We start from the raw sequence: 18,618 nt of genomic DNA, 5'->3' as shown, positions 1-18,618 counted from the left end.
AGGCTTTGAGGCCAAAAAAGACATATTTATTCATGTACTCATTTTTGTTCAACATCAGTTCAACCAGTGGTTCAAAAGATTTACGCAACCTGTCTTAAACACTGTGATTGTTTGTAGCAAAAGAAAGATGTGAAAACTAGAGCACTGATATGTGAACATGATATACTGAAAAGGTAGTTATACCATTTAAACTGAAAAGGTAGCCATTGAATAGGTAGTCAACTCCTCTAAATTTTGAAAAATAAATAGGCTGCAGTACAAGTTCTTGTAAGCATGTTTCAAAACTTCAAACAGTACCACATTATGAAACACTCTTTGGGGCCATGTCAGAGGAAAAGAATAATTTGTAGGAGCCCAAACAACACTAACAAATTCTCACAATTCCAAGGGCTCTTTAGCTGTTCAACGTCAGGGAGCAGGACAATCTGAGTTAGCCCTGTATGCTGCCTTCAGGCCGGCCACGGCCTTGTGAAAGGGTGTAGCTGGGCAACCTTAACAACTTAATCAATCTCCCAGAAATGCTCTGGAAGAAAAAGAGGGAGGGACTGTCTGGGAGAGTTTGGCTAGACAGACAAAGACTACAGCAGAGGAAATGCCTGGATTAAAAGAAAGAGAAAAGTGACTTCTATGGAGAAATACAAAATAAATCATCACAGAAAAAAAATTCAAGCATCACACGAAAGAGGTACCTCAGGATGCCAACAGGTCACGGACTGATATCTCTGAAATACGCTGCATAAGCAAGTGCAACGGTGCATTTATGGTGACTGTTCTTCTCATTAACAGCATTACAGTTTGGAATACGGAAGTCATTTTCTCTAAGGCAGCTAATGACAAAATCATTACGCAACACCCAGTTTGGAATTCTGGAGCTGCTTTCACTGTGTTGCATAAAGACTTCTAAGAGCTGAGAATGCTCTGGGAGTGGTCCTCCCTGGGGAAGGCTGTATTGAAACACGGAAATTTTGTTCTGCATGATGTGTACTCTCTATGGTCATATAAAAAACACATTACATCCCCCACAACACATCCACCAAATGTAAGAAATTAATAAAAGATGCTATGTCTGTACCGAGAAGTTGAGTCTGACATTAGAGCCATAGCTCTGACTGCCCTCTTACAGGACTGAATATGCCTCCCTCATGTTCTGTTTGCAGGGACACCAGCCAAGCTCATAACAATGCAAAGCAAGCCAAGCTGAAAGGGGGAAAAGGGTAAGTGCTGAAGAAAAGCCTTCAATCCTGGGGATAAAGGTCTATAACGAGCCCCTCCCTAATTTTGTCTTTAGCTGTGCTTGCAAAGGAAGAAGTCCAAGGATGGCATCAACAGACCAAGTTAGCACCGAATTCGCATCACCAGAGCTTTTGTACACGCAAAATCATTCTGCAAAACTATTATACAAAAATGCAAAAAGTCCAACCTGTTACTGTGAAGACTAAACAGTAGCCAAGTCTGTGATTGCCTCATTATTTAGGCTGTCTTCCACTGGGCAGAGGAGACAAAACAGCTGATAGAGTGAAACAGTAATCAGAAGGAATTTAGATTTCTCCTGAAGAGAGGCCAAACTGTAGAATGCCTTACATCATTTAACTGGGGGGGGGGGGGGGGGGGGGGGTAAATGAATTAATGTACAAATGAATGAATGAACTGGTCAGCGTCACTTTGACATCTGTTTTGCACATAGAAAGTGCTGCATGGAAATGTGTCTGTGTAAGCACTATGTTTAACTAGGGTGCATGTAAAGGAAAAAAGGGAGAGTGCCTACATTTGTTTATATCGACTTGATTTGATCTATTACGCAAAATACCCAAATGCATAAAATAACATAAGCAACACATCACAATAAAGCCATAAACAATCCATTTATGTGAGCATTACTTGAGACCTGAAAAGCTGTTGTCCTTAATATTAATGGACCAGCATGTCCACTTTTAAAGATTCAGAAAAAGAGATTGTGAATGGATAAAAGGAAAAACACTCGATTTTATAACCACTGTTCTGCACAGAGAGAGAGAAGAAGTATAAGTAAATGTTGTAAATCACATTAAGGGGAGGACACAGCTTTGTTGGCTTCTTTCCTTGTGCCTCAAGGACATGTACTTGGCCCCATTCCTTTCCATCTCTCAACAGATCCGCAGCACTGAAAGCAACATCTGTGCACTCTGTTGCATTTTCCTGTCAACAAAGTACCCTAGATATATGCAACGGAGTCGCACAAACACATATACTTACATGTATGCATAAACAGGCATACAAACATATCACATACACACAGCAGGCAATAATGCACAATCCCCTGGAAGGCAGACATAATGATATTTTCTAAGACTACAGTGATCATGGAGAGTGGGCCCATTTTGGGAATAGAAAAAGAAGTCTAAAGAACACAATGACTGGCTAGCTCACACTGAGGGAGAGCTATCAGTCAACTCCAATGGACATTTTAGGATGAGCAGTGGAGCAGCATGAGATGAGAGTGCAAGACCTGGGCCTGTTTCAAACTGCCATGGTTACTGTCAGGGCAACACATTCAGACTTGTTTTGGATGGAGTCTTGCCTTGGGAAAGGAAAACAGGAAGAGGTTCATGGGACAAATGCCCCAGTGCTGTGCTCTGCCCACCAATGCTATGTGTATTGATGTCATCTAATGGCAGACTACTGTGCTGGCAGAACTAATGTGAGACTTGGAAAGAGTCAGGATCAGAGCTCTTTTAAAAAGGCATATGATAAAGAAAAACATCTTATCTTTAATAAGGATGCATTCAAGCATTGGTCAGTCAAATGATCATCAGCACCTTGTGAGTGTGAAATGTATCAGTTCAATGGAGGGATACAATGCTTTGTTCTGCAATGTACAGGACTGTACTGAACACAAACAGCATCCTTGATGAGTCAAGAAATTACTGTAATCGCCGTCAAAATCATGATGATTTAAATGGACTGCTGGATGTATTTAAGATCTACAGAGAATACAAGATCGAGACTTGTGTCTCTTCAAATACACCTGTTCCTATCTACAATATCTGTTGACTCTCTTTCTCTTGGTTTCTGACAGTGAGAGGAGTATAACACTAAGGTTAGAGTTCTTGCAAGCCTGGGCTCTCTCTGCTCTCAGTACACACACCACAGAAAATCAAGTCCTCTGCCAACCAGACTCAGGCAGAGGCACATGCACGCTCACACACAGACACACACACACAGACACACACACACACATACACGCACACACACTTGCCTGCCTCTTTCATAGTCCTCAGTGACTTCCCAAAGCCCGTACAGAATCCTGGTGGGTATTTTTGGAGCTTAACTAATGGGTGGCATTAGGTTGAGGTGAACAAGGTGCCTTTCCTGCCATCGTGTGATCAGAGCTGGAAAGAAAACATGCATATGCTTTTCTGAAGAAGATCTATGCTTTGTGTGGACTTAAAGACACATTACCTAATACTTATATCACACCAAAATCTAATCCTGCTCTCTTTGTAAGGAAATGAAATGTACTGAAATGGAATAAAACAATGGACTGTTAAAAAGCAGGATTTCCATTAGCTGTTTTCCCTCTAAAGAGACTACTTCCATTTCCACCATACAAATGAGCTGTTTTTAGCGCTGACCCTCCCCCTCCCTCCACCTGTCTCATTTAATGCTCCATTATGTCTCTCGTAAAATAAACACTTTTGTCCCTCTCCTAGTCATATATTTACAAACAGAGTTCTTGGAGAGGGAAACCTAAAATGGGAGCTGGAATATAAACTGAAAAGCATGCGGCACAACTGGAAGCAAGGGGGTGGAGATGTTGTTTTCCTGCGGTGTAGTGCCCAAAAATAGCTATGTTTTTATGCACTCAGTCTGGAAACATTTGTTTTTTCAGAGTACCTCGTGAAAATGGGCGTGTAGCACCTCAAGGAACGGACACTGGTCTGGCGAGATTAACAGGTTTCTGTATTAAATGCAATCAAATGCTGATCAATTTGAAACATGTTGCAAACTTTCACAAGTGAAATGCAATCATGCTCAAAATAAAATCGTAAGGAAAGGGAGCATTTGCTGTGTGTTTGTGGTATGGGCAGCATTTGAACTAAACATCACAGAAGGCACAAGGGCACATCACACTGTTCAGTGCCAAGCTCTACCAAAGACATTTCACAGACCATCAGCACAGACGCCCAGTACCTCTGAGATGCCTGAAGCAATGAGTCAGGTTCTAGTAGCTCTAAGCTGCCATGACTGCAGAGAAAAACAGTGAGGGTGGTTTGGGGGGGGAGGAATGCTGTCCTCTCTGAGGTCATGGGTCTGGCAAACAGATGTTGCCCATGACAACCTGCCCAGGGAGCACAAGTGAGAAAACATCAGGCTTACCCACGGGGCAACTAACCCAACAATCGGACCTCCTGGACTTCTTAATTGAGCAACAAGTCCAATCGACCAAATTACAGTTCTTCTACTCTCATGCACAAGCATCAGGAATTGTCCACTTTAAAAACACATTATCAAGGATTAGAGTAAATTTTGAAACGTACAACGCATCCGTTAGGATACAGTTTTTGCCCATTGACGTCACTGGTTAATCACACACAGCTCAACAGATAAATATGTAGTACATACCCAGTTACATGGACACTGCTAAGCACTACCATGGATTTAAGTGGGGCACATCCATTGGACTTAAAAAGGAGGAGATGCCAGCACTGACAGTGATAGCTCACAGATGTTAGAGTTGGTTATTAGAAGTGCATTGGCAGAGTCTCTCTCTTGGATAGAGTGTAAAGTGTGTTACTCCAGTGCTTAGATAACAGATGAGCTGTGTGAAGAAACAGCATCTGGGTCACTTATCAAGAGATAAGATAATCTGGGAGCAAGAGAAGTAAAACTGGACTCAGCAAAGTGAGGGCATCTGAGGTCAGAGTGTACCAGAGTAAAACTTGGAAGGGCCTTCGGGCAAATGGACCAAACATGTATCTAAACCCACCTGTGCAACACACCTCCTGCGATTAGCCTCTGTGCAATAATCAGGTATCGCATTTTCCATGAGCTGTAAGCCAGAAATTCATCACGGCAGACAAAGTGTGTTACCAAGACTTTCCAGAGATTTAAAACAGAAATATTTGTGAGCCAAAAACAGATTCCATGTAATGCAGTAATGGAAGAATGATAATAAATTACTGTGTTACCATTCAACGTAACACTCCTCATTTCTTTTACTGTCTGTGCTCTGCGCTGTTATGGTGAATGCAGAAAAGCCATCTTGACACTGATGGGGCATCAATTAATAAACGCCATTATCAACACTGTATGACATAACGTAGCAGCTATAATGACCTGGGCATTGTTTCCAGCTAGAAACACAATCTGTCATATGTAAGGCTCAAAGGCTCTCTGTGAACTGTGGACTAATCAAGGACAATAGCCACACTTCATATACAGTGTCAGAAGAAGAGAAAGTGGGTCTCAAGGGAGACTCTCTCTCTCTCTCCTTGACTCATCGCCATGGGGAACAGTCACAACCCCCCGCTGTTCAGACAGAAGTCGCTGAGGCACCAGAGTATAGTCTGGGTGGTCTGTGACTGAATCCATTACAGCCGCCAGATGGTACCTTATATGGCAGCAGGCCTGAGGGAGATGGGGTAGCACGCTTTAGGCATGTGGGCATGAGTTCAGGGGAGAGTGAGTGTGAGAGGGAGAGAGGGAGAGACAGAATATGGCAGCAGAGAAAGCATAGGGTTTTTACTATTAATTTTCAAAGCTCCCATTGACTGTTTTCACACAGTGATCAGGTTTCTACTCACCTTGTTTGGACTGAGGACTTGTGAAGTGTAACGTGAAAAAAACCCCACCAAAGGGTCTAGCTGAGCAGCTATTAGCGACCTGTTACCCTAGTAACAAAACGAGGGGATCACTAGACAAAGGATGAAAGGATGGCGGCGGAATTGGAAGCCATAGGGGTTTCAGTTGCACCCCCAACTGGAGTCCTCCGCTGTTGATTTAGAGTAGCTCATTAGCAAAGCCACATGTTTTTATGGAGGTCCACTGTGCTGCTACAGTGTGCTGAGCACTCCTTTTATTTATACGGCTGCCTCTAAAATCCAAGGAACATTACTGCAGCACAAAGATTGAGATGTGACCACAACAGTAGACGTGAGCAAACAGACAGACTTTAAAGCCGTTCCTCTGATTCTGTGCTCCATTTTTTCTCTCCCATAAAATCCCACCAGTTCATTTCAAAGACAAATCAAGACTGCTCAATGGCTTGCAGATGTATAGCAGCCCTGCAAGATGCTATCTTCTCAGTGAAACACTGCTTGTCTAGACTTGTGTATGGACTTCTACATGCATTGGTACAACTGCTTTGTCCCCCGTTGAATGGTCAAATGTATTGAACACATTTACAAGGCAACAGGAACACATACACAGATTCACTTGAGAGGCCACCTGTGCGATATACTGAAGTGAACTACTGAATTTGTATTTTTAAATGACCATAAGGATGTATTACCATTCTTATAAAGACTGTGTTGATGGTGATGGAAATGCTGTTTCAGGCACCACTCCTGAATATCGTGTAAATTTTTAACTGGGTTGAGATCTGTTGACTGAGACAACAATGATGCATATTTTACATTGTTCTCATGCTCTAAGCATCAAGTCAACACTCGTGCCCTGCCTCACTGAATTAATGAAACTGGCTGGACTATTAGCTACTAAAAGAGCAGCAACATCTGCATTAATTATACTAGAATCAGTCACCTTCAAAGGAAGAGGGAGCACAGGCAGGGATAAAGGGATTCCTATTCCCCCTTTCAAATATCAGTAAATTTATGTATATTACCAAAAGTGTATCTTCTACACAGGATAATCTTAGTGTTTGTGCTTTTCAGATAAGGTACCAGATGTATTTACAATTAACAATTTCACTTGCAAATGCATCTGATTTGCCTTAGATCTAAGGCCCCTGAGGCTTTACATGTTGTGGAACTTAAATGTTGCCACACACTGTAGGATGCCCCAACAACTACATTCATTCAGTTATTTTCTCCTTGCCAGAGCTGTACACAGATCCACATTAACTGCTGGGGCGTAACTATAGCTAAATCCTGCTCTTCTCCATTAGGCGAGTTGAAGTTTACCATTTAGTTCATCTGATAACCGTATTCCTAACTGTAGTCTGAATTAATCATTTATCATTAATCAAACTTTTCAGGATATTATAATGATTATGAGATCTGCTTTGCATTAGAGACTTTTTCCAGCTATCGTACCATGACTAAGAAACAATGATGTTAATCACAATTTAACATGTTAGTAAGTCGGTAATTTTGCTGACTACATATGATAATTGGATTCTGTTATTTGGTTTCTTATCAGGAGAACAGATGGGAGACACTCAGCTTGGCAACAAACAGAGGCATAACCTTTCAGCAGTGGACCTAAAAGTTTTGTATGGACTTCCATGTAACCCAAAAGAACCTCTGTGTCAACAAATGAGTTTGGCAGTACAAATACACACCAAGTAACTTGGCCATACGACAGAGTTACTGTATATAGAAGAACTTAAAAAAACAATGCACAACCAACCTGCTCAACGCGGATGTCGTATTCTCCATTCAACTTCTTACCCCTGAAGTACTTTGCCCTAGGAGAGAAAAGTGAGGACAAGTTAGAAGAGAAAAGTATGTGAAGTAGACCTTTTTAAACCAGTCTCACACATCCTAAACGATTTTTGAAAGAAGAAAGTGAGAAAATATCACTTTTGGAATAAATGTTGTACATGACCATCTGAAACTCTGTGTGGTGGATCACTACATCTTTAAAGATTGGCTGTGCAACTGAAAATCAATCAGTGTGATATTGATACTCCAGTGGAATACTGTGAACTTAACACATATGCACTGGGCAGGGGTTCATGTGATCTATATAAGTTACAGATCAATGATGTAATTTTCACATGGAAATTTTGTGGTTTTTTCTTGCAGTACTGTAAACATGCATGAACCACGTTCCCAGTACCAGGGTACGTAACAAGCTGTCTACGGTTGCTATGGCAGGTGATTTTAAAAATAATCCAAACCGTTTCAAAGGACCACATACTATTGTAAAGTCTTGTGGGCACAAACCAGGACAGAGATTTCTTCAGAATGGGCATCTCAAACTCTGCTGATTGATTTTGGATCATTGGGCTGATCCCAAGTCCTCAGAGGCACAAGAGTGTAGCCAAGAACACCAGAGATGACGTTCTGTCTCTTTATCTGTGGCTGTATTATCATACTGCTTTTTATGGTAACTGAAGAAATGGATCATTCTAAAAAACGTATTCTTGGAACATAACAGAAACTCACTCCCACAACAGAAGTAGTCTTGAATTCATGCAAACAAAAAACTACTCCCTTTGACTTTCATTACAATATTCTCCCTCTGTAACTGCTTTAAATCCTCTCTCTGTAATTGCCTTAAGTAAACCTTCATGTTTTTCTTTTTCTCTGACCTACATCTTCAGTCTTAGCATAGTTCATAGTTCAGTGTTCTGACCTGTCACTTTGTCACTTGGAACATCTTGTCTTTAATGCTTCCCAGCTGCTATGGGAGAAGAGTCTCAGATTAACTCACTCCTACCCTGTGATTTGCGTTTAAGTGTTTGACCTTGGGAATAAGTGACCTAAACAGTGTAGTTTATGGAGCTAAACCAGTGCCCTAGGTGTTCTTCACATTTGGTTCAGGTATTGATCATGAAACATACGAGGGGCTCACGGCAGAAGAATTTCTGGTATGTGTTTACTGAACTGCACAGGTTGTCATCACTTCAAACAATCATTTCAATTTATGGCTGCTGACACATTTGGAAATATTTCAGGGTAAATAGGGCATGTTCACAGTGAGATCTGTCTCCCTCTGGAAGCAAGACTGCGTTCCAGATTCTCATAGTGGTTACTCACAACCACACATGAGCAGAACAATTATATAATATCTCAGAATTTTTTTCTTCCCAGAATTGTCTCCCATAAGACTGAAAGGTCTAGCTAGAGAGCACAAATTACATAGAGAGAGAGGGAGAGTTTTTGTGACTGAGAATGGGCAAACTGGAAAGAGATCTCCTCTGATATGACTTAGCTTTGTTTTGACATCCTGTAGGAAAGACACAACAGCCCAGTAAAATATACTGCAGTTTCATTTGGTAGTGCTAACTCCAGTCAAATTTCGTTAGCTCAGTTTAGCCGTTCGTGTGAATGAACCAGGGTTAACATAGATCCAGTCTGAAACACTAAAACAGTGCAAACACAACAAAGGCAGGCACACAGTGTAAAGTGTCTTAAATGGAAGAAAAAAGGCTTGAATAGAATGAATGAAACAAACAGCACGGCCATTTCAGAACACACTATAGGGTGTAACAATGTCTGTCAATGCAAAGTTAGATTGATGATGGCACTCTGAAAGAGTAAGAGGGACAGTTTTCAAACTTTGAAGATGCATGTTACAGAAAGAGTGTGTGAGAGAGAGGGCAAGAAAAAGTGGGTGGGAGGAAGAGACAGAAAAAAATTAGCAAGAAGCAGAGAAGGGGAGAGAGAAAGATGGAGATGCTCTAGTGAAAGCTAAGCTGTGTAGCATCATTGTGCCCTCTACAGAATGAGAGCTGAGAAAGAGGCCAGGCCTGTCAGGGGAAGGCAGGGTTTCCCAAGCTACACACTGCAACTCCTCAGGAATGCCCTGGAGGAAGTGCACTCCGACACAGGCCTCCATATTTGCTCTCTCACTGTACCACCAGAGATATTGCCCTCATACAAAGTCTCAACAAATGCCTCACTAACATTCAAGGGGCCTCCTATGAACATGACACCATGAGAGCATACATGTTCATAAACCAAATAATAAATTAATCTGGGCTTGGCAGGTGCTATACAGGCCAGGGCAACAAATGGAGAGTTGCTGGTTCAACTTTGAGCAGTGGATTTGTTCTTGACATGCGATTTTTGAGTAATGAGGCTCGATTCTTGAGTAATATGCTCTAGCCAATAGGTGGTGCTGCCGCTGAGTTGAACTGCAGAGATAAAAAGGCCTTCAATCTTTCAACACAACACAGTCTCCTTTTTGACATTTTATCATACAAACAAAATGATCAATTAAATTGCCATATCTTCATACATCTGAATATATTTAAGATCTAACTGCTTCCAAGTATTAAAATGCTGAGTGTGTTTATGCTTGCAGCATCCCAACAAACGCAACAGATACTTTCTCACAGAATGAGCACGTCTGGTTTCCAATCAAAGGGGTATTGATCCAAGAGTCTCTGCTCATCTATGCACTGCCCCATGAGAGACGACTGTATGTCAAAATGAATAAACTGAGATAATTGTCTCTGCTCTTTTAATGTCATTCTGACTGCAATGTGCACTTGAAAATAATACAGATATAAGGATATGTATAGTGAATATATTATATATGCAAGGGACATCTGTAATGAAATCCAACACCACTGGGGAAAAAAGCAATCAGAAATTTAACAAGGAACGAAATGCTGAGGTTACTGGTATGATTGGTTTAAAGATGAATAACTGGGGATTAGGTGGTGACTGAGGAGTAATGAATCCAGATATTCAATAACTTTGCAGATTAATCATTTGATAGGATTCAGGAAATTTATGAATACATTTATTCATAAATACTTCATGTCATTTAATGCTTTAAGAGAGTGCTTAGTTCATGCCATGTTTTCTGAATTACTTGCAACTGGGAGCAGATGGAAGGTATAGCAAATGACTTGGAGAACCCTAAAGGCACCAACCTCTTTGCACGATCCTGCAGCTAGCTGGTCTGACGCCAAGTGAAGCTTGCCCTATTTTTCAGTTCAGCTTTCACAGTTACTGTGTGTTTGAAGAGAAAAGCAGTGGAGACGGAAAGCTGTTTTTATGGGGCTACAGGCCAAATAGTGGAATACTGGAGTCGATAAAGCTCCATTGTTGTTAAAATGTCAGCACTGCCTGTGTGTGATGTAGTTAAATCTCTCTCTGTTCTGCTGAGAAGGGTTTTATGCCATTCTTCAAACTCCCGTAAACACTGACACAGATCTCTCATTGACCAGAACTGCACTGGTGTCCTCTCCTACCCAGATCTGTTTGTCCAAAGTAATGAGTGGTTTGTGTGTACATGTGAGTGTGTGACAGAGAGCAAGTGCACTTCACAGTGAGCATACACGCATGTATAGTGGTCTCCATTGTTTAATAAGAGGTCAGCTTGGTGCAGAAAGCTTGTGTGTGGAAAGGGAAGACAAATGTATCGATTGAGGACACTATGAAGGGAAAAAATGACTTGCAACTGTGTTCCAAACAGCTGAAGATCCAGTGAAACTCTAAGCCAATAACCCAACAGTGCATGGTAGCAACAAGTTCCTAGCACATGTCCCTGAGTTTATCTACACACATATATATCCAAATACATGTATCATGTTGCCTAAAGGCACCTACACACTGTGACATTTCAGCAATCTTATAAGTTTATTGCAAGCCACACTGTGCGACATGGATCTAGTAAACTTGGATAGAACATCAAATTTGATGTATGTAGACTGTACGATGACAACACCTACTGAATCATAGGCTACGACGCAAGTCAATATACAAGATTATAACACATCAGCGGTACTTGATGTAGCACTGGTAGTTAGTTGGTTAGTAGACGTAGGTCGTAGCAGCAGTCACATAGTGAGATGGTCATACTAAATTTCTGACACTGTCAGAATTTTGTCTCAGGCTATCTTTGGTCACAAGATGGTGACAATGGCCATCTTTAAACCTCTCTCACAGTGCAACGTAGGATCACCGTTTGGAACCACGACCAAAGATATCACCACATTTTGTCATCTTTCGTCTGGGACAGCCCAAAATTGCACAGTGTATACCCACCTTAAAACAAATGCAGAGGGATGGGCACCGTTAAAAGACAGAAAAACATGCTGCCAACATGGTGGCTAATATTCAGCATTGTATTCAGCAATGCTCCTATGGGCTATGGGAGACCTTTTAAAGCACTTCGTCAACTCTTATATATTGAGCCACTGTCTTTAAATGCCTTGAACAAAAATAGTTTCCTTTATTTTGATTATTTCAGAATATCTTACAATCTGGCACAGGACTAAATCAAGAAACTGACTGAGAAAATGCAATCTGGATGCAGTCCAAATCAGCAGCCTGATCAGTTACACATTCACGTAATTCAGTATGATAACACCTGTCTATTTTTGCTATGTTTGGGTTATGATGTGGACCTTCCTAACAACCTCCTAAGAAGCTACCTCCGTACTGCATTTCAATGGACTGACGAGTTAAGCAAAATATCTGCATTTATCAGGGGCCTAAAAGCAGAACGCAGAGGTAAAGATATTTTTTTTTTTTTGGGGGGTCTGCTTGACATATTTGAGATTTATCTCACTACTAATAAATTACTACCATTACAGAGTCATCTATAATAAATCATCAAAATGAATCAGTCCACTGATGTCTTGCAGGTGTATAGATGTTTAATTTCATACAGCAGTCAGAGTCAGACACACATTTGAATAACTTAAAATACTAGGTGATGATGCCTTGAACTGTATTCAGCACAGTCTCAAACAGACACAACCAGTGGATTTTGCAAGAGCTGTCTCAAAAGATCTGTAACTAGTCTGTGGGCGTTAATGCAAACTGAAATTTACTGGAATGCCCAAGGTTAGCATCTGGCTCCATCTGCTGCTCATTCCACTTTTTTTAAAGAAAGTACTGACAGAGTTTTGATCAAACTATACTGCCATCCTGTGGCAAAAAAAATGCTTCCGCATTCAAGAAACAATAATACAACCAAATTCTCCATCCAATCACTGGCATGTAGCAGTTAGTGAAAACAAAAAACAGAGGAATCTCTGCAATAATGCAACATAGTTAAATGGCCCTGGCCTATGACATTAAAACCGCATGATCATCTCACAGGAATAAAAAACCACAGAAAAAACTACAGAAGCAATCCAAAGTGGATGAATATAAACACCATCATCAAAGAAACCCAGGTTCCCACATTTGATTCTCTCTCAAAACCTGCGGGTGAACACTGGCCGTAAAGGGTGGTTTTGAGCTTAGCTCTTTCAACAAGAGGAAAAGCAGCATATCCTTTACCACTATAAAATGGTCAAAACAATCTCCACGGGTGACTAATATCACTTAACTTTGCCTTAGTCATAAAAAATACATTTCACAAACACATTTCCAAAACTGTAGGGGGTCTAAGTTTGTTCTGTGCCTGTTTTTGTCAACATTCATTAAACTGTGTATGGCATGAATGTTCTTTCTCTTTGGGAAAGTCTTCAGTTCAAATCATACACATATTCCCTACGTTCCTCCGTAACTTTGGTCCGAGGCATTAACTGAGCACAAGCGCCGTCACTAGAGTTTAGCAGTACTGTAAGCAGCAGAGACAGATAGGTCCCCCGGGAGCAGGGATAAGCAACTCTGAGATGTCAGAAAGGAGCTTCAGAGTGCTTTGAATTTAGGAAGCAAGGGTACAGAAGTGGATTAGTTTGCTAGACTCAGCAGAGCAAATATAGTCATTCCAAATACTGGCTTACATGTGAATGTTACACCGACTCAAGGGAAAATGACTTGATAACAAATGTAATACAGATACCTGCTGGCTAGCATCATCGCTGACAGAGTGAGAGCTAGTGCATTAAGTCATAAAATTGAACAGATTAAATCCAAAAAATACAGAAAGCGCAAACTCTTAACCAGCAGGCGATTTGTAGGGGGATGAGGGGGGATGCCATCCCCCTTGTTACCAAAATGCATCCCCCTTGTTAACTTGCCATCCCCCTATATACTCTATGGAGTAGTGTCAGTGACCATCAGTGGGCCATCTCTCCTGTTGGCCATTGGGCAATCCCCCCCGTAAAAAATAGCAAATCGCCCTCTGCTCTTAACATTCAATATTAAAAATGATAATGATAAATGCGTAAGCCTGAATGTCTCAAATTATAATGGAGAATGAATTAAGAAGGAAAAGGTTAATCAGAGGTGGCTTTGTCACCTAAAACAAATGTACTAACAACTAAAACAGTTCAGGAAAAAGGACTTTACAATAGGTTAACATCCCATTACAGAAATAGCACAGCTTACAATTAAATGCTCTAAGCTCACAGCTGTAACTGCCAAGCTGCATGGTGATAATTGATGCTAGTCAGAGCAAAATAACACACTGTTTCTCTGCATTATCCTGTGATAAAGCAAACTGCTTCTTCTCCCATTCACAATGACTGTATTATTAGTTATACTGTTTTTTGACCAAAGCATATTACATTTGACTATCTGGCAATAAAGCTTGTCAACACCATCTGTACTCTCTGAAAACCCTGCGCTTCAATATTTGTACTCTTCATCAACCCATGCTTGGTATAAAGCTGCTGCAGTGCTTCATTTTTTAGAACATGAACACTAGAGCACACTGATCTGATGCTTTTGAGGGCCTGTTCAAAAGGACAAACTTGACGTGAAGAATTCAACATATCTTCGCTTTCATGATTCAAAGGCACAGATTCAATCATCATGGTCATGAAATATAAGTTTCAGTCTGATGTAAGTAATAAAACGGCACTACATTTTACTTTTACCCAAAGACATTTTCAGAACCAGTTTCAGTCTCAGCACTCCTCAGGAAAGCATTTTGATGTCAGCATCAGACCTGAGTCAAATAAGTGTATTTGAGTATTTGAACAACTGAGTGTTCCCTTTCCTCGTGATCTTGTTTTCAAAATGAAAAGGACAAATGACACTTCCGATGAAGACGTGGTCACACATTCATGTGTTAATCGTTTGGCACTGCATAAAAACCCACTCCATCTCGTTTGAATTTCAGCTAATTAATAATTAATTATGTAAGGATTCAAGCTAGTATTTGGAGTGTCTTTGGACATGACCAATCGTTCAAATACTTCAACTGCTCGTGCCACTCAGGAGAGATGAACAACTTGGCATCTATTCTTTGAGATTTCTGAGCTGTCGTATCAAGCTCACGCATTCACGCATTTCAGAATGGTTTTTCAACCGCTGAACTTTTTGGATGTACCACCAACACCAAAAATCTTGAACCTGTGACATTAATTAATTAGTCTGAAATACTAAAACGTGTTTGGTGAGTCAGGACTGCCCCTGAGATCTGGAAGGTACAAAATTTTCAGTGATGTTCTTACCAATCTGTGTGTGGGTCGTCAATGACCAAGAGCACTTTGGGCTTGCGTATGACTGGTTTGGGAGGTGGAGCAGCTGTGGCAGCAGGTTCAGCATGGGCTGCAGCTTTGGCCTGCACAGCACTAGCAATCTGAGCCGTCTTCACCACACTGGAGAAAGAGCTGAGAAAACCTCCAGGGGAAGGTGAGGAGGTCTGAGCTTGAGGCTGAGGTTGGGCTTGCGGTGGCTGGGCAGGAGGCTGCCGCCTCTCTGTGGCCGGGGAGGCTGGAGAGCTGGTGGAGCTGGATGGTCTCTGCAGGTCCATCATGTAACCATTGGGCAAATTGGCCACAAAGCTGCTGTCGGACAGACGTCTGCGCAAGTAGTTCATGGTGCCGGGTATAAGCAAGGGCCTGAGCTGAGGGCAGAAATATTTTGTTTAGAGGACAGACAACACTAAAATATCACCCAGAACACTTCAGTATGGTAAAGGAACACTGACTGCCTTACAGGTCAATTATAAACCTACAGCACAATAAACGGTCTAAGCCTGTCTGACGGCCATGTATATTAGGTATTATGAGGATCAAGGTTAAAACCTTCATGTGACAAATTTCAGGAGAGCAAGAAATTGCTATGTTCTGCCCCTAATGTCTTACCGATTTTAAATAAAAAAACTGTACTTCTGCAACATCACCAAACAAAACACAGCTAAAGCGATAAAAGCAAACACCCTGGCAACCAAAATTAATTAAGACGTAGCTTAATTAAGACACAGAACAAGAATCAGATATTACACAAGAGGACAGACACTGGGGAAACACTAGTGTAGACAAGTACGGGTCTGACAGCGCAGACAGAGAATATAGTGTCTCTCCCTTAACAGTGAACCAAACAAACAGAGATACACTATTATCCAAACATTACATCACAACAAGACAATTAATGGACACTAGCTCTCTGACCAAAATGAACACTCCTTGATTACTATTTATGCATTTATGTTACACAAACTAATGAATTGTGCAATGGTGTGCAGATGCAACAAAAAATAAAGTAAATGAAGATCAGTAAATGAGACTCAGTGGAAGGGTAATGACAGGCTTGTCTCTATACTCTGGGAAAAGCTGTAGAGATTTTAAAGTAGCATTTGTATTTATTAAAAAAAATACTGGAGAGTTTGGAGGACAAACTGACCACATCAAATCAGTTACACATTACACAAGTGTGTATATTCTGCCATTTCATATTCATGTTCCTTCTCCCCACAGCTATAAGTCTAATGTGGTAAGTAAGGTCAAATGCATTGCTTGAAGGATAAACATTCATAACCCTCAGCAGGTATTCAAGCCAATACCTCTCTGATTACCTAAACCGCTGAATCGTTGAGCTCTCTTAACCCCAGAGGTCTATTATATTACAGCTAGGCTTATTGAAAGCCAACACAGAGGTGCATCCATTATGGTTGAGAAGAATTATTCTGTCTCAGATCCTTTTACATCCAGTGAGGACCACCTCTGCCCTCTGCAGCATACTGCAGTGAGTATTTTTTTCTCCTCTTCTTTTCCTCACATTCTGTAATCATCTCTTATAATGCTGATGCAAATCACAAGGATAAATCATTGAGATTTTACACTGGAAACGCCGTCAAATGCAGACAGAAAAGGCGTTACATAACCTGTAATGTTACTACGGCAGAAATGTACATGTAGATTAGCAAATGCCTTTGGCCATGGACAAGAACAAAGACAGGCCCAAGGATGGAGCTCTTTCTTAGAGTCAATCAGCTAATGGATATTACACTGCATTCATCACATTGAACAGAGGGAAAAGAAGTAGTAGCTTCTCCTGATGGAATAGAAAAAAAGTGAGATTAAAGGAAGCTGCTGAATTATGGCACTCTAAATAAGCCTCATGAATAAAGGACTGGAATGCTGCAGGGAGCTGCTGACAGAGATAAGGCAATTGTGTTTTTTTAAGCAGAGGGAGTTCCTGGATAAGCTGGTCATTAACACCAGACTGGATCATTCAGGAAGAGCTGAAAGCAATGTGCAGATGCCTTCTGTTTGTTGGAGAGGGTATAAAAATGGCATAAGTTGAGGATTTGAGGAACATATGAACTTGAGTGTTCATGAATTTATATTACACAGAATTCCTATTCCACAGGATTCTTACAAGGAGGTGTGAAAATGTAATACATTGTGAATGAATAAGCATGATTTCATTGGACACATGAATTGATCTGACAGGTCTTATCTGCTTCAGTCTCATCTGCATGTCCAATAATGGAAAGGATAATTGAGACTGAAAATGTTAATATTGCATGGAAAAAAGTACAAGAAGAGGAATTCGTGTAATATCATAAAGTTACAAGGAGCATGTGTATGAAAATGGTGGATGTTAATACGAAGACAACAGGTGATATAAAGGCATTCCAAAAAAGAAAAAATGCTTGAGGTTCTTGTCCAAACATAGTCTTCTTTTTTAATATATGACTAATTCCACAGGAAAATCATATTAGGAGCTGTCCACTATAACTGGTGCTGAAAACTCTGTGGCTCACCACTGTAAGTCATCCTCAAAAGCATACAAACACAGAACTCTCTCCCCGTCTTTTACTCCCAATCCTCTCTGAGAACCATAACCATGGTTCCTCTCATCACCTCTACACATATGAGTTTACTAAATGCTCCGTGGAGAACCTCTCTTCTAAGAGAAGGGCAGCCCCGACAACCACATTAAGCTCTGGTAGAGGGGACATTCTGCTAACACACTGCCCACAATAGCCTTGCCTGTGAGGGGAACCTCTTATTGGCCAAAGGACTCATTACAGGCCACAGGACTTCCACATACCTGATCCTCTCAAATGGCTCACGGATCATTTCCCTGGTTCTCACCCGCTCTTACATGCGATGTAATGTGGTGAAAAAGGCCCTGGCACAGAGTGTGCTGGTCATGGAACTATTGCTCTGACTTTGTGACTGTGAAAAACATAAAAGTGAGAGTGTACTTAGTATAGCAGTGCTATTGTGATACACTGATAATAAGGATACAGACTGAAAACAGGAACAAGGGCCCGGTTGCTTTGACCAGGTTACACGAAGAGGATATTGTGCGTAAGAGTTGCATTTACATATCAAGTAATGCTTCAAAATGTGGCAAAAGTGATGTAACAGAACATGACAGCACGAGCTGGACATAAGAGGACCCGAGGGCCAGGTAGATAAAACCTACTCTCACCTCATTTGTGCAAAAATGAATGAACTACTATAATTTGCCCTGAACATACCAAATGCCCCATTTGTTGTTTCCATGTATACTGACCAAAGGACCAAAGAATATCTACAAATGGCAGATGTCCAGAACATTATAAAAATATGGGAGGCTACTGCTGGCAATACAAGGAGGACCGAGTTCGCCATAATTCCTAAATCTCGACTCC

At 41.1% G+C, this 18,618-nt stretch overlaps 1 protein-coding gene across 2 annotated transcripts in view; it reads right to left on the bottom strand.

Annotated features, from left to right (window-relative positions):
- syn3 (synapsin III) overlaps positions 1 to 15,567 on the bottom strand; it is a 65,058-nt gene extending 49,491 nt beyond the window's left edge. For both annotated transcript variants that reach the window (XM_030768879.1, XM_030768887.1), the window contains exons 1-2: positions 15,200 to 15,567; positions 7,570 to 7,627 (exon numbers count right to left, since the gene is read on the bottom strand). In XM_030768879.1, coding sequence (XP_030624739.1) covers positions 7,570 to 7,627; positions 15,200 to 15,567 — 426 coding nt within the window. The remainder of the gene's footprint in view (positions 1 to 7,569; positions 7,628 to 15,199) is intronic.
- Positions 15,568 to 18,618: the final 3,051 nt, after the last annotated feature.

Source organism: Chanos chanos, chromosome 1 (assembly GCF_902362185.1).
Source record: "Chanos chanos chromosome 1, fChaCha1.1, whole genome shotgun sequence".
Lineage (NCBI taxonomy): Eukaryota > Metazoa > Chordata > Actinopteri > Gonorynchiformes > Chanidae > Chanos > Chanos chanos.
The sequence above is the reverse complement of the archived record's forward strand: the minus strand, read 5'-3'. Positions and strand labels throughout refer to the sequence as shown.